At 48.2% G+C, this 21,996-nt stretch overlaps 1 protein-coding gene across 2 annotated transcripts in view; it reads right to left on the reverse strand.

Annotated features, from left to right (window-relative positions):
- The window catches only part of UMODL1 (uromodulin like 1), a 71,112-nt gene extending 57,196 nt beyond the window's left edge, over positions 1-13,916 (reverse strand). For both annotated transcript variants that reach the window (XM_008052858.2, XM_008052857.2), the window contains exons 1-3: positions 13,841-13,916; positions 9,047-9,289; positions 1,275-1,436 (exon numbers count right to left, since the gene is read on the reverse strand). In XM_008052858.2, coding sequence (XP_008051049.1) covers positions 1,275-1,436; positions 9,047-9,289; positions 13,841-13,916 — 481 coding nt within the window. The remainder of the gene's footprint in view (positions 1-1,274; positions 1,437-9,046; positions 9,290-13,840) is intronic.
- Positions 13,917-21,996: the final 8,080 nt, after the last annotated feature.

Raw genomic sequence — 21,996 nt, forward strand, 5'->3', positions numbered from 1 at the left:
TATATCATATTGACATAAAATTTTTATATACTGTACCAATTTATTTATACTATAAATATCAAATTGTATTAATAGTAACATGTAATTTATAATACTATATATTATATATACTATACTTTAATACATGGTTTAATAGTATAGTTAATATATAGTATTATAATAATATTTGATATTATCTATACTATTACTTTATTACTATACCATGAGAGTGGGCCCAAAAAAGAAACAGAATTATTTTTTGCAGGGCAGGCCCCTTGTAGTACAGGTCTCCCCCTAGGTAAGTGTTCTAGGAAGCCACTGGCATCAGTGTACCAGCTAGTGTTGTGAAAGGTTGCGTTCAGCTTCAATGAATTTTTTTTGGAAATTCTTTCAATGCATTTGCCCATTTCACGGTGGGTAAATTATGAGCGCATTTGCCCACACTGCACTGAATGTTCAGCAGTTTTTGACCAAAAATGGCGTGACTCCCATGCCCCACTTTCTCTATTCACCCAATCTCACCCCGAGTGACTTTTCCGTTTCACCAGATGAAAAAAGTCCTCAAAGGGAAACATTTTGCTGATGTAGAAGAGATGAAACAAATAATGGCGGAAGCACTAAAAGACTTCCAAATTGATGGGTTCAAAAAGTGTTTTGAACAGTGGAAAAAGTGTCTCAATAGGTGTATTGCATCAAACGGAGAGTACTTGAATGTGACTGAAGTTTAAACGTGTAAGAATACACAATTTTTTAATAAATAAATTCTGGTTTTGGGGGATTCCCCCTCATATACTAATGCTGTGACATATATGGCTACACATGATATATGTATGGGCTGACCCATTCTCCTGGGTGCAGTCCCCAATTGAGAGAGAACTTTCCAGATCAGCAGGCATGCCGACAAGGGGCAGGCCCTGATGGCGGGTGCTGTGAGGAGCTCGTCATGCCCCTTTGGTCCCCCAGGTGCAGCCAACCTCACGCACCCCAGAAAATCCAGCTGGAGCTGCTGGGGCTTCCCCAGGCAAACTGGGGGGATTTGGGTCCCTGCTCTACCAGGAACATCTTCCCATGTCAGGGTCCCGAAAGTGCCATGGGCTATTCTCCCCTGAGAGGTCAGTGTCCAGATGTTGACCAAGAAGTTGCCCAAAATAGATATTGCTGTGCACCCTGCAAGGACACCCCAGGAAATGAGCTACTGCTTCTGGAAACCCACCCCTCCAGCACTGGAAGAGCAGGGCCCACCTGGACACCTCCCTTTGCCGCGCGTCTCCCCGAGTGTGCCCACAGCAGCCTACCTTGGGGTACAGGAGCCATGCAGTGGCGCCCCCCTGCCCAGGAGCAGCACTTCTGAAGTCCAGGACAGTCGGTGTCCAGGAGGCATAGGGAGGTGGATGGCTCTGGCCCTGCCATTGGGCAGATCCCGGGCCTGGATGCAAACTCCCCAGACCGATTCAGGGCTGGAAAATGATACAATTAATCATGCTAGTAGTAAAAAGCAAGACTCTGATCAGCAATACAAGCACCAAATCTGGGCACTTTCTGGTGCTGGAATCTACCTGCAGCTCCTGGAGGTGCCTATGTGTCCTGCTCAGGGGCTGTCACCAGGTCTGACATCCACCCCGCTGGAGAGCCATTTGCTTTGGCTCTAATATGCTCTGACCATCTCTCATGCCAAAGCAGTTTCAGCTGAGTTCCTGGGTGTGTCCTTTTCCTCCAGACCTCAGGAGTCCAGGTGCAGGGCCTCCCCCACCCCCTGAGAGGACCCCTTGCTGCTTCAAGTTCTGATAGCTCGCTCACTTACTCTCCATTCATTCATTCACTCAATATTTATTGAGCATCTACTATGTACCTTTGGGAAGCCTATATTTCAGTCAAGGGACAAGAATGCAAGTCAAGTTACCCGAAGTCAGATGGGGTGACAGCCTCAGGGGACAAAAGGGGGATGAAGAGGGCTCTGGAAAGCCATCCTGGACAGGTGCAGGTGCCTGGATAGGGCAGAGGGAGACTCTGAGCATCCCTGCAGACACCGGCCCTGACACCCACGAGGCAAGAGTGTGAGCCAGGCATGGGGTGTGGTGGGGCAGGTGGATTAGGCCCATAGAGAGACACTTCCTGCATGTGAGGTATGTGCCCTGGAGGTTTGAGGCAGTCCAGTGGTGACCAGGACCCTGATGGTACCTCTCAGGCCTTCAGATACTCTACCTGGCTCTGTGTCCCCATGTCCCATGACCCCCAGGTTGCCCCTGGGGCTGGACCAACCTGGTCCTCCAAGAAGAGCCAAGGGGTCTGGAGTTTCGCAAACCACCTTCCCAACCCACAGCCCATGGCGGGAAATCACCCTCACTTCACCCCCTCCACCCTCTGTTGTGCGGCTTCCCTGGGGGCACAGGATAAGTGCTATCTGACTTGCTCATTTGTAGCATGCTCTGACTGCAAGGGACAAGCTGGGAGGACTTTGTGAAGATCCAGGTGAGAGTTGGTGGGTCTGGCCCTGGGTGAGCGTGCAGGCGTGAGCAGTGTCAGAACCTGGGGCACCAGGCGGAGGCACCCACAGACATGTGACAGAGGGTATGGGGGCGAAAGAGGAAGAGAAACTTCAAGAAGACCCCCAGGCTTCAGGCCTAGCATCCACTGCCTCCCACTCCTGCGTCAGGGAAGGCTGTGGGAAAAACGACCTGGGGTACACTAAAGAGTGTGGCCAGCACATATACTGAGCACCCATGTGGACATGTGTGGCAGCATGGCATGTGAGGGGTAGCTGTGGACTGTACAGCTTCACAGTGGGCTGTACATGAGCACAGCCAAAGACAGCCTGAGGCACAGAAATGAGCTACTGCAGAAGGCAGAGACGGGGGCTGGGGGAACAGGAGGCCAGGGACAGCAGTCACTAAAGGATGACACCATCCCTGTGGGAGGTGGTGGTCCTGAGAACCAGCACCTCAGGCAGGGCTGCTGGGGGAGACCATGGCAGACATTTGAGGAAAGCTCTTGGAAAGTGCGAGAAATGTCTGAGGACTCACAGTTCTCAAAGGGGAGCAGCCAGGAGTCAAGGGTGCTGATGTTCAGGGCTCAGAGAAGCACAGAAGGAAGGAGGAGAGAAGAAATTGGACCTCAGGGGACAGGAGAGAGCCAGGCACATGCCCGATGCTGGCAGAGCCTGGGAGAGATACTACATGCCCTCTCCAAGGCGGCAGAGGTAGGCCTGGGACAGGCAAGGACCCCGCCTCCCAGCACAGGAGGAAGCTGAGGTCAGGAGCTCCTTGAGGCTGAGAGCAGCAGCGAGGGGATGTGGAAGGAGATAGGACCCCATGGCTGATGCCCAGGAAAGACCCGCCCAGCTTGCAGCTTCTGTGCCTGGCCACCCTGATGGCACCATTCCACCATGGAGTGTCATTCAAAACTGTCTGGCTCATGCCCAGATGCATATAAAGCTCTGTGCATCTGCAATTGGCCTGCAGGACATTCAGAAGCACAGCTCTAACCAGGTGCGGTGGCTTATGCCTGTAATCCCAGCACTTTGGGAGGCGGAGGTGAGAGGATTGCCTGAGTTCAGGGGTTCTAGATCAGCCTGGGCAACTTGGCTAGACCTCGTCTCTACAATAAATCAAAGAATTAGCCGGGCATGGTTGTGCACACCTGTAATTCCAGCTACCTGGAAGGTTAAGGTGGAAGGATTACCTGAGCCCAGTAGGACGAGGCTGCAGTGGCCACTGCATGCCAGCCTGGGTGACAAAGTGAGATTTCTACTCAAAAAAAAAAGGAGCACAGCTCTAGGGCCCCTCAGACCCCAGGAAACTAGATGAGGCTGGCTGGTGATAGAGCTCTGGTCTCAACCCCATGAAGGTGGGAAGGAGTCTCCAAGTCCTTCAGGAAGACTTGTGGGACAAGCTGAGTGGAAGGGAGGTGCCAGGGGCTGTAGTTCCAGGGACAGGCCTCTTGGGTCCCCCAGGGTCTCTACAGAATGCTCTACAACCAAAAAAGAAGGCAGGGGCCCTGGCATCTGTTGGGAACACATGACCAAGGGCCGCTGCATTGGCTACACCAGAGAAGAAGGAGCCAGGGTTGCTAAGTTGCAGAGAGCCACGTAGACACTCTTCCCACAGGATGCTGGGCCATGTTTCTTGCTGCTGAAGTTCACTCTCAGTCACATTCTCTTTCCTGCGTTGTTCTTGGCTCACTCTTCAATACCTCATCATCTGGTCTCTACACCAATGTTGCCAGGCCCCAGAGAAATGGCTGTGCAGGGCCTGGCTCCGGAGGCTTGACAAATGGACATCTGGCACAATGCAAGGGGGTACACACCAGGCTCCTAAGGGGCTTTTCAGAGACTCTGGGTCTTTGCTTTGTCTCCCAGTGCAAAAAGCAAAGAGCCCAGTGCAAAATGTAACGTAGGCTCTAGGGACAGAGAAAAGGCCTTGGGAGAAAAGCGGTGGCATCTGAATAGAGTGTGGCATTTCATGAACTGCTATGCCCCAGGGCTGGTCCTTAGTGGGGACAGAGTCACCCTGGAAGTGTGAGATGCTCACACTGGGGAATTGGCTGGGGCGTTTATGGGACCCATCTGCATTATCTTTGCAACTTTTCCATTAAAACGAAAACTATTCTAAACTAAAGAGTGTATTTAAATAAGAAGAAAATATCCCCAAAAAAACTCAGCTTCCAAAAATGGTTGCCTAGTCACAGCAGATGTGTCTTCGAGTCAAAGTTCTGCATCTTAATTGGTTGCTGCCGGGAAGCCCTCCATCCCTTGGAGCTGGCAAGCTGACTGGGCGCCCTAAGAGAACAGTCAACGATTCCAACTTGGTAGAAAGTCAAAAATCTCCTTCTTCTTCCCGAACTCAATGCAAACAATAAAACAGAACTGCCCAGTGCCTGGCAACTCAGTTAGTCACGGTTCAGCAGGGCGACAGTGGAGGTTTCTGTTTGAGCAACAGAATCCAAGGCTTCCAGAGCGGAGGAGTCTCGTGGCTGGGGAGGAGTCATTCCCGCCTCCCTCCCCCGCCTCAGTGTCTCTCTGCCTAGTCAGGACAGGAGGTTCTTACCCAAGAGCCCCTGGTCATCAGCATGGGGAGATGGGGAATTTGAGGAGAGGCTCCTGGTTCAATAGGGTCCCACTGTGGACCCTGTGGAGAAGGCTGTGCAGAACCAGGGTGTCACTGGAATTAGGGACCACTCACTAGACACTTGGTCCTACTTTTGGGAATTCATCCTGAGTACATCACCCAACTTGTGCCTAGCCATGTTCGTACCATGTGAGACTCATCACAGCCTTGTTTATGATCATGAAAAATGAGAAACAACAAAGTGGTGAGGGGTAAGAAATTGCTTAATGAATGCTGATACAGCCATATGAGGTAATGTCATGTGGCCACCAAAGCATGCTGTGGAAGAATATTTATTGACAAGAAGACTGTTCTGGATAAATTGCTAAGTAGTAAAATCACGCCACAGAAAGTCTCGGCACGGTGACCATCCTCTCGTAATTGTCTGCCGCGGATAGAAGGAGAGGTTAACAGTGGCTATTTGTGGGCAACGGGTTTTGGGGGTCATTTCCTCCTATTCTTTTCTGTGTTTTCAGATTTTCTGTATGGCTCATTTAATCATATTTTTCAAGACTTAATGTATGGGTTATCATTGCATTTCAGATGCTGGGCTCAAAAGAGCTTTTGAAAAGGTCCTTTAGACCGAAAGTAGGATTACACTGTATTCAGGCTTCTCTTCCCTTTTTTAGGTAACCTGTTATTGAGGGGGAGGAGAAAGGAGGAGACAAGTCTGGCATTTTGCTGCTGTCGGAAAAGGGATAAGACTCTAAGTCTCAGACGACTGTGCGGCTGAGATGCAAGTCATATCACATTAGGACACCTGGAGGCCCTAGCACAGAGGACACAGCATCATCTGCTCCTCTCTCCTCCCCACATTTCCAGACTGTCTAGCTTCAGTCCCTGCTTCATTCTATACAAATCAGAGGCACCACCCTTAGCTGGTCACCTACTGAGACTATCTCACTTCTGGCTCCAAGCAACCAACCTGTCACGAGACATCTCTGAATAGGGGATAATTAAACATTCAGGCTTTGGTGGAAAGAGTTATGCAAATGCAGGTGTCCGGGGTGCAAACACTCCCACTTTACCATGGCACCGTCAAGTCATCGATGTGATGTCTTTTACCTCAGAGTTGAAGAGGTAGATGCCAGCAACTATCCTTCACAGTAGCCAGGGCTGCAGTGCTGAGCTGACTGGCTCAGCAAGGACCCTTCTGAAGAAGAAGAACCCCGCGTCCTGAGTTTCTCCTGCCACTATCGCCATGGTTACCCTCCTCAAATGCCACAAACTCCCCTGCAGAATGAGGCATCTGCCAGCCTACCTCTCAGGAGCTGTGCCTTCACGATCAAGGTGCTGGCCTCTCCAAGCCTGTACCCTTACTTTTGTGCCTGAGGGAATGAAGGGTCTCCTGCTCTGTCCTGTTACAAGGAACAATGCCTATTTTCCTCCCTCTTCTCTTCCTTTCTCCTTCCTCCTGGGCTCCTGTCTGCCTCCTCTCTCTGCTGTTGAGTGGCCCTTCTAAGACCTGAGGGCACCCTGTACTGAAGGGCTCCAGGTGTCCCTTCCCACAACCCTGGCCCCCCTTACTGCAGCCACACCGCCCATTGCAGCTGCCCTGGGTAGGCCTGCTCCTCCTGCCCATGGGGCTCCCTGACTAGAATGTTCTCTTCTGGCCCTGGTAAGTCCCTAATTAAAGGCACAAACACTCTAAAAGTGAGGCTGATTCCCACAAGAGTCATTTCCTTGGTGGCTGGTCTGTCAAGGGAGCAGGTGGTGGGGAGGGGCCCCCAGGCTCCCTATCTTCTCCTGGGAGGGAATTAACTTGTTTGTTACAGCAGGGCAGCATTCTTACCAGAAAGGTGCCAGTGCCCGTGTGGGTGGAGCTGGTGAGGCCTCACAGACCCAGGGTGTAGGAAGGGGCCATTGAACTGATCGCCTCCCCCAGGGTCTCCTCCCCTCCCTGTGTGACCTCACTTGTCCTGACAGCAACCAGCCAGGGAAAGAAGCGTGTCCTTCACAGATCAGACCCAGACTGCAAAGCCCACATGCTGGATGCTGAAGTGCCACAGTCCCAGCATCTGTGTCCTAATGGTACCAACATACCGTCCCCCAGGAAAAGAAGCCACTCCCAGGGCAGCGGCAATAGCGGCCAGCCCTTCTGTGCATGTGGCCCTTGTAGACAGGAAACATGAAGAGGGGAGTAGGAGTCAGGACAGAAAGTATCTCCTTAGACCCAGCACCTGGGCAAGAAGGCTAGAGAACAGCCACAGCCCTGTTTGGAACCAACAGGAACACAAACTGTCATTGTGCCTGAGGTTAGCCACCCTGTCTGGTTTCTATCGGTGATGGTAGCATTGGTGACAGTAGTATCTGTTTAATACTCCTGAAAGGGGTACATACCCATTCAATACTCCATTCAAGGGGTACATGCTCAGTCTAAACCATTGGGCCCTCTCTGTGCCCGGCCCCCCGAGCAAGACAGTGGAAAAGCGATAGCCACCCCTGTCCCCTGTGAAACTACACAGGGAACCTAAAGGGAAGGCCCCTCAGGATGGCCAGTAGACAGGACTGTGACAACCCCAGACTCTACAACCTATGGCCCCTAGTTTGCTAAGGAGGGAGGTACCCTGGTCTGGAGGACCCACGCCTAGCTTGCTGGTATCCTGGTCTTGTCACAGGGATGGGTCACTTGGGATCCCTCTGGGGGCACCTAGGAACTTGTGCCTTCTACACTCTGGAGGCCACAGCCCTTGAGTCTCAGAGTTACTCCGACTGACACCTAGCTGTAGCTATACCCTCTCACTCCTCCCTTCCATGGTTGTTAGAGGGGAGGAGAATCTTCTGGTTTTACAGAAACTCATTTTAGATCTGGTATTGACTCAAAACAATCACCACTCTCTCTCTCTCTCTCTCTCTCTCTCTCTCTCTCACACACACACACACACACACACAGACACACACAAAATCTCCCCCTGGAAGAGGTCATCTGCATGTCAGGAGGCTGAAGCCCCACCAGAACCAACCAGCTCAGACGTTGGCCTGATATAACCACACTGGTCGCCCTGACAACCAGCCCTGAGCAACCTACATGACAGCACTGATGACATCCTACAAACAGCACTGAGGAAGTGGGTGGACATGCGGGTCTCCGGGCAGTTGTGGTGGGAGGCTGGGGACCCCTTCCAGCTCTTTCACAGGTTGGAGTTCAGATTAGGATTTAGGCTGAAAAAGGATTTCACTGCAGCTTTTAAAAAGGAAAGATTGATTACCGCTGTAGAAGAGATTGCACCACTGGTTCTCAAACTCAGCTGTGCATTGAATTGCTTAGGGAGCTTTAAAAATGTCCTGAAAACTGAGCTATGCCCCAGACTAATTCTGGCACAATCTCTGAGGGTGGAACCCAGGAATCTGCATATTTAGAGCTGCCCAGGAATCTTTTTTGTATACTCAAGTCTGAGAAAGACAGAGGTTCTCAAAGTGGAGCCCTTGGGGACAGCAGCATCAGAATCACCTGGGAACTTGTTAGAAAGGTTAATTCTTGTACTTCATCTGAGCCTCTGAATCAGAAACTGGGAGTGGAGCGAGGAACAAGGCCTCCAGGTGATGCTGATGCATGATTAGGGCTGAGACGCAGTATTCTCGAAAGATCTAAGGCCAAGCACAGCGGCTCATGCTTGTGATCCCAGAACTTTGGAAGGCTGAGGGGGAGGATCACCTGAGCCCAGTAGTTCAAGACTGGCTTGGGCAATATAGCAAGACTTTGTCTATACAAAAACCAAATAATTAGATGGGAGGAATGGTGTGCAGTCCTAGCTCTTGAGAGGGTGAGGCAGAAAGATTGCCTGAGCCCAGATGGTTGAGACTGTAGTGAACTATGATAGTGCCATTGCACTCCAGCCAAAAGAAAAAAAAAGAAAGAAAAAGAAAGATCTAGTAAATTCAGGACCAACAGGAAGAACAGTGACCATCCCATCAGAAGAGGTGGCTCCACCCCTGCCCAGCCCAGCCCAGCCCTCTGGACTCACATAAGACGCAGTAGAGGCCGAGCTGCTCATAGCCCTCGCAGCAGTCAGTCACATTCCTGGGCTCAGGGATCTCCACCACAAGGTACTGGGTCCTGTAAACTGTCTTGGGGCACAGCCTCCATGGGATCCAGCCACCACAAGATGCGTAGGTCACATGAGATGTCTGCACAGCTTCCACTTTCTGTATGGTGTGGGTCACACGGTAGGTGCACAGCTGGTAGCTCAACAAGGAGAGGCCCTTTTCTAAAGGGAGGGCGAGCAAGGAGGGGGATTGAGGAAGCAGAGACAGAAGATCACCAGGACCTAATCAATATGAGCAGTTATCTATAAGTCATCCTTCTGCAAGAGCAAGCAAAACGAAATCTCCCACACCTGGGAACACTCTAGGCCCCCCCCCACCCAATCCATGGGCCTTTGCCTTCTAGCATGCTCAGAAAGTTGTTACATGAGTGTAAACTCGAAGGAATAAAGCAAAAACGTAGCTCTACTGGCCAAGAAATCCTCCTGTACACAGAGAGGGCTGCCACTCTGGGGCCCAACACATGCTTCCACAGCCCAAGAGTCTCATGATAGGCTAAAGAAGGAACACAGAGTTGGAATACAAAATCAGAAATCATGTCCCTTTTTCTGCTTTATGTTTTCTGACTCTACAAGCTATAGACTCTCATGCACATCTATCTCTTAGTCTCCATAAGCCTCAGGTTCGCCACATAAATTAACATGCAACGGTTCCCTCTGCAAGAACATACTGAGACCCGGTGCGGTGGCTCATGCCTATAATTCCAGCACTTTGGGAGGCAGAGGTGGGAGGATTGTTTGAGCCCTGGAGTTCTAGACCAGCCTGGGCAACATATCGAGACCTTGTTTCTACAGAAAAAATTTTAAAAATTAGCTGGGCGTGGTGGCATGTGCCTGTAGTCCCAGCTACTTAGGAGGCTGAGGTGGAAGGATGGCCTGAGCCCTGGAGGTCAGGGCTGTGGTGAGCCATGATTTTGTCACTGCATTCCAGCCTGGGTGACAGAATGAGAACCCAACTCAAAAAACCAAAACAAAACATACTGACAGCGTGCTCTGGGCCAGAGAGATGACAATGACAAACTTTTTTTTGTTCAATGAGGTGAAAGATCAATAATAAATATTTAAAGCACACTTGATAAACTATAGATGATTGAAGGTCATTTCAACTGTCAACCGTCATCATCAGAAGAGTGCATAGTCACCCCCGCTATAGGACAAGCATCAAGTTCACCATTCACCTTATCAGACTCCATACACCTCTCACCAGGAACCTGGTTCCTATCCACAAGCACCCATCACCTGTCCATCAACATGGTCCCTGGGTTCTCGAGACCCCTGGTGCTGTGACGGTCACCAGCCATGTGCCTCCTTGGCATGGACTGCCCTCTGCATGGTGTTTGGGCTTGCCATCTCCCTGAGGAGCTTCTGTTGCCTTATCCCAACTGAATCATGTTTCTCCAAAATTTCATATGTTGAAATCCTAACCCTCAGCAACTCCAAATGTGACCTTATTTGGAGATAGGGTCTTACAGAAATTGTCAAGTTAAAGTGAAGTCATTAGGGTGCACTCTGACGCCAGAGGACTGGCATCCTTATAAAAAAGAGAAATTTGGAGACAGACATGCACGCAGGGAGGTGGACATTGGGGTGATGCTTCTGTAAGCCAGAAGCTCCAAAGATCGCCAGCAGCCACCAGAAACGCCAGGCACAAAACAGATTTCCTCTGAAGTCTCAGCAGGAGCAGCCCTGCCGCCCCGTGATCTCATACTTCCGCCTCCAGAACTGTGAGACAATAAATTTCTACTGCTGTAGTCACTAGGCCTGTGTTTCTTTGCTACATTAACCCTAGGAAACTAACGTAGGTGCCGTGAAATGTCCCCATTCACTTGGTGCTTAGCACTGGGCTCTGCACATGTGGACTCAGTGTAGGATGCAGAGGGGTTTGAACATACAGTATTTGCATTTTCAGATACTCAGCCTCTGAGCTCTAAGCTTTGCTAGGCTGAACAGCCAATAGGTAGGGCTCAGTATCACAGTTCATTTCCTTATTCCTTCATATTCCTTAGCCAGATTGATTTCTGGGGAGGAAAACAGAGATAGGAGGAGAAATAATTATCAGGGCCAGGTGTAGTGGCTCACACCTGTAATCTAGCACTTTGGGAGGCCGAGGAGGGAGGATCACATGAACCTAAGTTTGAGATCAGCCTGGACAACAAAGTGAGACCCCCGACTCTACAAAAAAATATTAAAAATTAGCTGAACATGGTGGCACACACCTGTAGTTCCAGCTACTCAGGAGGCTGAGAAGTAAGGCTTGCCTGAGCCCAGGATGTTGAGGCTGCAATGGCTGTGATTGTGCTACTACAATCTAGCCTGGATAATAGAGTGAGACCCCAACTCAAACAAACAAAAGAACAAAATAAATAAACAAAACAGAAAGAATGATCAGCACAGCAGGTGCCTTCACTCCCTACACTGGGACAGCCTCACCCAAGATTCCCTCCTTGGACCTCATGGCAACTCACAAGTGTGAAACAGTGAGACTCAGGGGTGTGTTACTCCCTGCAAGAAGGAATGAGTCAGAGCCAGCAAAACTCAGGCCAAGGGAAGAACACAGGCACTGAATCCCACACTCACCCTGGAGAGTGCTCACTCCACAAGCAATAGTGACCCAAGTCACAATCTCCCCTGGGGGCTGCATCCCAGGCACCCGGTGGGTTCAGCAGGGCCCCTGGGCTGGGGACAACTTGCTGCTCACCATCACCAAAGGGGTAGTTACAGCAAGTTCTAGAAAGCAATGGAAGGCCCTTGTTCTATAGGGTAGGACAGGAGACATCAGCTCCTAGGGTCAGGGTAGCTTGACCATGAGTTTGAGGGATGGCAGAACATGGCCAGAGTGAATGTGGCCACCTATTTAGTGATGGGCTGAACAAGACAAGACCTGAAGACTTCCCGTGTGGAGAATGTCTCAAAGTAGTTCTAGATTTTCGTTTTTCATCTTCACCAAAGAAGAGATGCCAATCATATTAGTGAAGGTCGTGGCCCTTGGTGGTCCCTAGAGAGCCCTTGGGGCCCCATCTGATTAGGGAGTCCCAGAAGATCCACAGTAGAGGACACACACACACACACACACACACACACACCCTCACTCTTCTCCTGTGAAACTCTGGAGATGTTTGTCCTGTTTTGTTTTTTATATCTTATCAGAGGCCACTGTATCATCCCCAAGTTTCTTGGCAGAGCACAGAGAAAATATCTCTAGCAGATCCTGCCATTCAACAAATCCCTCCAAGAGCCATTAAAGCAGGAGTTGGGGTCTTGGGTTCTAGTCTCAGACGTTGGAACACTCAGTGCTCTGCAGCAAGCAAGTGTCCCAAGATTAGACTGACCCAAATTCACACCCAGCCTCACAAACACCTGCTGTGTGGTTCTGCATATGTGTCATGCCTTCTGAGGCCCCAGTCTTGTCATTTGTAAAATAACAGCTGTGCCCTGCAGTTGTAGAAGGATTGAGTGAAACCATGCCTGGCACATAGTGACAACTCAGCACAGACTTCATGGCTCTCATAGCTAGGGGCATGCAGGTGTGGAATCACTGAAATTCTGACTCATTTCCTCATAGCTATAGTGAGGTGGTCCCCAAAATACCTTCTATGATCTCCTCCAGCTTCCCAATATTCCCATGCATTCTGCAGCTGAGTTGTGTGCTTTACACATTACCTACTCCAATGGAAAAAAACCAAGTTAAAAATCACAAGTAAAGCAAAACCCTGCTTTGGGGTGAAAAAAAAAATCTTTAAACCAGCAATGAATAAATAAATAAGTAAAATTGCTTTTAGAAAACAGAACGGATCTCTTTTAATTCTCAGCTGAATAAGACAGCCTTTAAGAGAAAAATGATTATAGCCCAGATGCAGGGCTCATGTCTGTAATCCCAGCACTTGGAGAGGCCAAGATGAGAGGATTGCTTGAGCTCAAGAGTTTAAGATCAGTCAGGACAACACAGAGAAACCTTGTCTCTACGAAAAAATTAAAAATTAGCCAGGCGTTCTGGCACATGCCTGTAGTCCCAGCTACTTGGGAGGCTGAAGCAGGACCACCAGAGCCCAGGAGACTGAGGATGCTGTGAGCCAAGATCTTGCCACTGCACTCTAGACTGGGAACATAGTGAAACTCCAACTCAAAAAAAGAGGAACGTGATTACAAAGCTTTGCTATTTCAATTCCCTGGATCCTGGGGTTTCAGAAACCCCATGTATTTTTTAACAGCTACTTTGATCACTTTATGCAAAGCTCTCAACTGTGCCCTCACTCAGACCCTTGCTCCCTTATGGTGATTCTGCCCTTGGTGTGGCCTAGGGCGAGTCTGCAAGCAAGGACTTGAATACCCCAAGGCTCGGGAGATCTTTTTTCTGAGTCTGCAGGACCTGGCTGTTCTCAGCAGGGTCAAGACCCACAGACATGCAGAGTTTTAGGCTGTATCTCAGACTTGCTATAAATCTGCATTTTGCCCCCATGAACTCCCAGGTGATTCAGAGGCCCGTTTGCACTGGGAGCATCCTCTCTAAAAGCTTGCAGGGAGCTCCTGCCCTGCCTCTGCATGGCCTGCTTCCGTGTGTGATTACAAGAAAGCTTGGCCAGCAAGGAACAGGTGCCACCTCCCAAAGCAGAGGTATCCTTGCCTGCCTGGGTCTCAGCAGGGGGCTGTTCTCATGAGACCCCTGCCCAGAGAGTGTCCCTCCTCAAGAACCGCCCTAGCCAAGCCCAGACCCCTCACCTGTGAAGCCACTGGCCTGGCTGGAGCCCACCACACTAAGCAGCGCCAGCAAGGCCAGCCCCGAGGTTCCAAGCATCATCCAGCGATGGCGGTACAGGGCCCTGGGCCTCTGCTGAGCAATCTAGGTCTCTCCTAAGCAGGGCCACAAAGGGGCCTGAGCTGCCTGGACCTGGAGAAAGGATCCTTCTGTTCCCTGTGCCGCTAGCAGTGGCAGTGGTTTCAGCGGAAGCGCTCAACGGGAGCAGTCCCTTATGCCTGCTCATTAATGCCCTCCACCACCACAGCCATCTCCCTGGGGGGACCTGCGTGTCACAGCCTATTCTCGCTCTAAGCAGATGGCATCTTTTAGGAAAGGTGAGTACCCAACAACCCAGGCTGCATCACTGAGTCCCATCTCATTGTTACGCAGAAAACACATTTCAGACCCAAATCTGACTCCCTCCATCAAATTCAGAGTATTCTCTTACCTTATCATTTCTGACTGGCAGAAGAAAACAGGGTCAAATCAAAGTGGTCCATCAGATTCAGAAAAGCATCCTTCAGAAGATTCGACAATGGAGTTCAGAAGTCAAAAAATGTCCACAAGCTTTGCCTCAGTGCCCTCCTCCTGAGACTGGTCTGAGGGCATGAGTCTGCATTCACAGGTATCATCATTTATCATGATTTTAAATGGAAAATTCTATAATTGAGCAACCATAGGAGAATGGGAAAGCAGACTATTACAGAGCATCTGGATGCAATACTACACAGATGTTGGAATGCTCACCATTGAGATGTTTTAGCAGCATTTAAAAAAAGACTTAACAATGTGGAGTCAAAACAGCAATACATACTATTCCACCTCCATACAGATAATAGCTCTGTAAGGTTTCATAAAAGTGAACTCACTCCAGAAAGGACCACAGGAAGAAAAGGAAACATTTTAAGAGATGATAGAATTGGAGGTGATTTATTTCTTATTTCAGTAGCCATCATGGGCATATGTGAAATGGATTTTTAAATCTTATATTAAGTACTTTCCAGTTCATGATGCCTCTGAACTGTGCTGTTGATCGTCTTTCGTGGCTTCTGGTTGAAAGCTGAAGCCCAATTTTAACATTATCTGAAGAAAATCTTGTTAGTTTCACTTGAAAAACTTTCAGATGGGTTTAGAAAGATCTATCTTGGCTGCATGGCTCAGAAGTATAACTCCTTCATGTCCTAGAAACAAAACAGTTCCTCCAGCAGGGACCGTCTCGCCTAACACCCTCATCGGTGTTGCGACGTCTTTTATTCTCAGTAGATTAGTCTCCGAGGTGATGAACTGCTGCATCTGCATGGTTAATAACTAAATGTCAGATGCCATGACAAGAATACAAAAAAGAAGCTGGAAATAACTGCACAGTCAAGGGACTCATAACAAGTTTCTTTGGAAGACAGGGTCCTTTATAGAAAACTGAAGCTTCATGTAGAATTGACTCATTTTTTAAAAAAAGTTTAATTTAAAAAAATTTTAAGCTATTATATAATATTCAAGAAAATAACATTTAATTAGCACTAAAAGAGTAACATAAAGGTATTATAATGTATGTAAATCTGGACATTTAAAATGCAAGATGAATGTTTATTATAATATTTTATATATTATCTCTCAGAGTTTTTGCTACTATAATGCATGAATGTTTCTCCAAAATGTCAAAGTGTAATCAGGGATAATTCACAATGTAAAACTCAAAATTGACCCTATACACCATTTTTTCTCATCTTCACAACCACTCTGTGAAGTAGGTCCTTTGTCTCCATTATACAGATTAGAAAACTAAGGTTTAGAAAGGTCACATAGCCAGTGAGTAAAAGCTGAAACCCGAGTTCTTCACATTCTGCTCTACTGTCTTTCCAGTCACAATCCCAACGACCGATTCCAAGAGAGGGAAACAAAGTCAGGACATGTTTTGCCAGCTGAAGACTTCATGGTACTTTGGAATTATCCATAAAATGTCATTCTAGCATGCTTTCTCTTTATATCAAACTCAAATGGTTAAAGAAAAACTTCAAAATTAGCAGTCTATCCTTCAACCGTCCTTTCATTTGGGTGAAACAAAAGATACCCCCCCCCGTGTGTTTGTGTGTGTGTATGTGTATGTGTGTGTGTGTGTGTGTGTGTTTAAATCCACAGTGAGGCATTTTTCTACAGTTATTATTTATGCATATTTTTCTGCATGACAGTCATAGGGATTTTCCACGTTTGTATTTTCTATGTACACACTTGGAGGAGAAAATAGCCCCACTCTACAACCCAATAGGGACATGTCCTGCAGCAGGTCCATCCACCAGAGAGCCCTGGATTCACTCTCCCCGTCAGGGCTTCCATGCAGAAAGCCCAGCTTCCCCCTAAACAGTGTCCAAGGGCTGACAAACCAGGGGAAGCCACTAGTGTGCGATGCTGGATTTCAGGACACGTATACACACACATTCACACTCACACTCTCACATACAGACATACCCACACTCCACACATGCACCCACACACAGACACACTCACACAAGTCTATACCCATACTGACACACAGACACACTCACACAAGTCTATACCCATACTGACACATGTTCATACTCATATACACTCACACACACCTTCATAGATGCACATCACTCACTTATACACACACTCACACATGCTCATGGTAGCACATATATACACATATCCACATATGCCTATGTGCATGCATTCACATACACATAGACACACATTCACACTCATGTGCACACTCCCACACATGCTCACACTCAGACACACCAGATCACACACATTCACACTCATAAGCACCTGTACACACATACTCACACACATGCACAAACACACAAGTTGAGGATGTGCTTCCTGCCCCTGGATGCGGCCTCTTCCCAGACGTAAACAGCACTTCCTGTCTAAGCTATAGTGCCTGTGCCAGCGAGTGCCTTGTTTCCTGCTCCTGTAGAGGGAGGGGTTGAACTCAGCAACCTCTGCAGGGCTTTTCTCAACTCAGCAGGGACTTCTGGGATCCTACATGTATATGCTCACAGAGGATCAACTAGCTCCCCTACAAAACTGCCTGTTTGTCATCACCCTACAGGCCAAAAGACATCCCTGCTGGGCAGGACTGGCAAGCGAGGCATTGCTACAAGCTCACAGCCTCCTTCCCGGAATCCTCTTGACAGACAGCCATGGCAAGGACTGCCAGGGTGGTGAAACAGGCAGGGAGTAGGCAGGATGGGAGAACCTCCACCTCTCAGGGGTCTGCTGGGATGGATTTATTTTCAAAGAAAACTAGTTGTGTGGGATAGTCATGAGGAAGAACTAGAGAGGAGTCAAACAATTGAAAAGAATTTGAAGGGCAAGTGCAGCTCACACCTGCAATCCCAGCACTATGGGAGGTTGAGGCAGGAGAATTGCTTGAGCCCAGGAGTTCGAGACCAGTCATAATGAGATTTCATCTCTACAAAAAAAAAAAAAAACCAAAAAATAGCTGAGAGTGGTATCATATGCCTGTAGTCCCAGTTACTCGGGAGGCTGAGGTGAAAGGATTTCCAGATCCAGGAGGTTGAACTGTGGTGAGCTGTGATTATGCCACTGCATTCCAGCCTGGGCAACAGAGTGAGACCCTGATGAGAGAGAAAGAGAGAGAAAGGAGAGGGGAGACAAAAAACAAGTTTGGGGTTTGGAGGAGATCTTAAATAATCTCATCCACTTCCATCCTAGCCCAGGTCACTCTCTGATGGCTACAGTGATGTCACATGTGTTTCTTGGGGAGATGGGAAGGGGAATATTGAAAATGCAGGCTCCCAGGCTGTATACTCAGGGCACTAGGGGATGGGTCCCGGCATCCAAGTCACTCAGGTGCACACACAACCTTGAGGACTGAGACTCCATCCTTCTGGACTGCAGATGGTGCATCCTATGTGCATTGCCCCTCTGCTGGCAGATGTCTGTGCCTGAAACGCCTCCTGATGTGCAATTAAGGTTGGTGTCCCTACCAGAATCACCACACTCGAGGGCCAGGTCTTCCCTTGAACAAGACAGTGAAACACCCCTCTGCCATGTGGCAGCCCTTCACAGTTTTCTGGAGAGTTCTCAACCTTCCTCTTTAGTCTAGTCTGCCCTGCCTTTCTCTCACTCTGTCTCCTCCTCTCTCTCTCTCTCTCTCTCTCTCTCTCTCTCTCTGTTTCTCTCTCACACACACACACACTTTTTACCCTTGTCCTTTGTCTGTTTCTGTTTACCTTTGCAGATGCCAGCATTTTAAAATAACAGTGTAGATTTCCCCCCTTTTTTTCACATTCCACTTTGGAAACTGCCCCTCTCCAGGCCTGGTTGGATAGAAAATGAGAATGTTGGACATTGTTACCAAGTTCCAAGAAGCATGGGGGACACACAGGCTGGAAGGTTAGGAGAAGCAAGAAGCTTCCCGAAGAAGTGCCCAGCTGTCAGAAGTGCACCTGTAACCAAAGCAGTGCTGCTGGGTGTGGGGCTGTAGGGTATCTAAGACCAGGAAGGCAGATGAATATGCTCACATGAGTTTGTTTTTATGTCCTGCGCTGCTCGCAGTGGAGTTTGGGGAAAATCCTGGATTAGGAGCCAGAAGTCCCAGGTCAGGCTCTCATTTTGCTGACAATTGGGTGGGTTCTCATGGGTTGCACTTAACACCCCTGTTCCTCTGTTCCCAGAATGGGAAACTATCAGAATGTAATAATTACGCCTTCTAATTTAGTAGTGTTTTAATGCCGCCTGGTTTTTTGAAAATCAAATATGATGTATGGAAAAGCCTTCTAGAGCTATATAGCATTTTTTGAGACATTCATCTTTTATTATCATTAAATGTAGATAAGGCACTGCTGGAAAAATAGAATTAGAAGCAAAACCTACTTCCAATACAGAAAACCTCTCCATGAAGGTAGAAGGGAAAGAAAACAGTTTCCTGCAGGTGATTTACATCGAGGCAATCGCTAAGAAACTACAAACAAAGAAATGTCACCTGTTTATTCAGCCAAGAAGCTACAACACCTTCCACACGTTTTCAAGATAAACAATTAACTGGTCCTCAAGAAAGAGAACTTGACAGCACCATCTGTCACACATGGTTGATCCTAGATTGACCATCTATGTTAGGTAATTGCCTTTATCTAGAGGAAAAAGAAGGTTCATCATATCTTTATGACAAGAGGTAGTTTTGCAGTTTAGAACAAGGAGCCACCAAAATTAGGCTCTTACCCCCTGCCCCCCCCCCCAGAAACACTGGGATACAGAAGTGCTATCTCCTTTGATGTTTGCATTTCAAGAGATGACTTCCAAGTCCTTGACAAAGACATTCATAGGTCATATAGCCAACAAAATACCAATCTAATCTTCAAAAGGGTTTATGTACATTTCAAAGAGAGGAGAAAGTACTTACAGTTAGGAGCTTTCTAAAGTAAATGTTCAAAGAAAAGGGAGAGAAAACTCTTTTCCTTCTTTCGACAAGAATTAGGCCTCTTAGTATTCTTTCTCTTTCTCTCTCTCTCTTTCTTTCATTTGAGTCAGCGTTTTACTCTGTCACCCAGACTAGAGTGCAGTGGCACCATCGCAGCTCACCACCGCCTCGACCTCCTGGGTTCAGGCGATCCTCCCTCCTCCACTTCCCTAGTAGCTGGGACAATAGGTGCATGCCTGGCTAATTTTTTAAATTTCTTGTAGAGATGAGATCTCACTATGTTGCCCAGGTTGGTCTTGAACTCCTGGGCTCATTTCTCCTGCCTCAGCCTCCCAAAGTGCTGGGATTACAGGCATGAGCCACTGTGCCTGGTCTTGTTTTTAATTGATAATTGTTCCTACAGTGTGAACAGCAGAAGTGGTCTGGAGGATTGGGACAGCTCATCAGAGGAAGCCAGCCTGGGTCCCTGCCACCGTCTCTTCCAACTCTGAGATCTTGAGCATCAAAGATAGGCTTTGGAACCTCTATAGTAAGAGCATAAATACTACAATCAGGAATGATATTGGTCCTAACAAAAAATGTTAGGATAAAGAAATAGTTATTCTTACAAAGAAGCTAACGCAGGTACAGAAACATAAATACCTTCAAGTTTAGGTCCTAGGGCTTGGTAGTGGAGGGCAGCATGGTCTACTGCAGGTGTCCCCAACACCCAGGCCACGGACTAGTGGCCTGTTAGGAGCCAGACCCCACACCAGGAGGTGAGTGGAGGGCAAGTGGACCTCTGCCTCCTATCAGATCAGTGGTGGCATTAGATTCTTACAGGAGCATGACCCTACTATGAACTGCACATGCAAGGGATATAGGTTGCACACTCCTTATGAGAATCTAATGCTAATGCCTGATGATTCCTGCCTGACACTCCCCCCCCACCATCTGTGGAAAAATTGTCTTTCGCAAAACCAATCCCTGATGCCAAAAAGGTTGGGGATTGCAGTTCTAGTGGACAGGGTGTCAGCAAGTCCTTGCAACTTGACCTCTAGACGGGATCCTGGCCTGTCTATATGAGTTGGGGCAGTCCTCGGCCATCTGGACTTCCAGGATCTCCATTCCAGATCGTGGGAAGATGACTGGCTTGGCTCCTCCCAGCACCAGCATTTTAGGCCTGGATCATCGCTCTCAGGACAGATCGAAACATCATGCTTCCAGAACCATCAGGACTGTTCTGCGCTTAATAATGAATATTAGCACGTGGGTTTGAAACAATGAAGCAAAATGAATACAGTCTGGACAAAAACACAATCATCACAAGATCGCATTTCTAGTGTGACATGTTAGAAACCTTCCAACTAAGTGATGCCTGAAACAGAGGGGACTGTCCCAGGCCATCCCCAGGTCAGCTGCATTGACACAATCACTCCTAGAAAATACCAGTACCCCATAGCAGGGAGTCTTTCACCAGCATTGAGGCTGGAATTAAAAGCAAACCCTGCCAGGCCAGGCATGTGATCCCAGAACTTTGGGAGGCCAAGGCAGGAGGATTCCTTGAGCCCAGGAGTTCAAGATCAGCCTAGGCAACATAGCAAAACCTCATCTGTACAGAAAGTTTTCAAAAATTAGCCAAGTGTGGTGGCCTATGCCTGTAGTCCCAGCTACTCAAGAATCTAAAGCACAAGAATTCTCTAGCCCAGGAGGCCGAGGCTGCAGTGAGCTGTAACAGTGCCACTGCACTCCAGCCTGGGTGGCAAAGTGAGACCTTGTCTCTATAAAATAAATAAATAAATAGATAGATACAATAAAAGCAAATCCCAGAAGGTTTTTTTTTTAAAACCACTAAATTGAATCAGGCTTTTATTTTTAGGTGGAAAAGAGAAAACATGTACCCACTCCCACCCTCAAGGATTTTAGAAATTAAGAACAGGAAACAATTGATCCAATAGCTGCTATAAATGATTTTTAAATTCTCAGGTATGCACTGAATCGGTCAGGATTCTCCAGAGAAATAGAGAATTTAAGATAAAAGAAATGTTTTATTATTATAAGAAATCAGCTCACATCATTATGGAGGATGATGAGCCCAAGACTTGGGTGAGTCAGCAGCCCAGGGTCCCAGGAGAGTTGGTGGTGTGGTTCCAGCCCCAGGGCCAGCAGACTCAAGCCCAGGAAGGGTTGATATTTCAGTTCAAGTCCAAAGACAGGAAAAAACAAGCAACGACAACAAAAACAATGCCTCAGTTCAAAGGCCGTTGGGCAGGAGTGATTCTCTTTTACCCAGAAGAGGGTCAGCCTTTTGCTCTACTGAGGCCTTCAACTGATTGCACAAGTCCCACCCACACTGAGGAGGGCCATCTGTTTCACTCAGTCTGTAGATTTATATATTAATCAAATTAGATCATAGACACATCTGGGAGAAAAACATGTGGGCTGGATTGTCAGCCACAGACACCAAGGGATCTGCCAGATCAATGGTGGCATTAGTCACCTTTGGAGACATTTCTGCCTTGGGCTTCATAAACTGTCAGAAACTCCCAAGGCCAAAGGCATCAGAACATGGCCAGGGTATTTCAGGCTGTCACATGTCCTAATGGATGTGTCAGCCTACAGACCCCATGTGTCCTGAGCACTCTGTTCACTCCAGATAAGCTCTGCTGGGAATGGGGGGCTCGGGGGTGGAGAAGAGGGGAGATGAGCAAAAGGAAAAAGAGACTGGTTCTGGTATGGCCACGGGAGGCC

This window comes from Carlito syrichta, unplaced genomic scaffold (assembly GCF_000164805.1).
Source record: "Carlito syrichta isolate Samal-C Ts95f unplaced genomic scaffold, Tarsius_syrichta-2.0.1 Scaffold287598, whole genome shotgun sequence".
NCBI classification, from domain to species: Eukaryota; Metazoa; Chordata; class Mammalia; order Primates; family Tarsiidae; genus Carlito; species Carlito syrichta.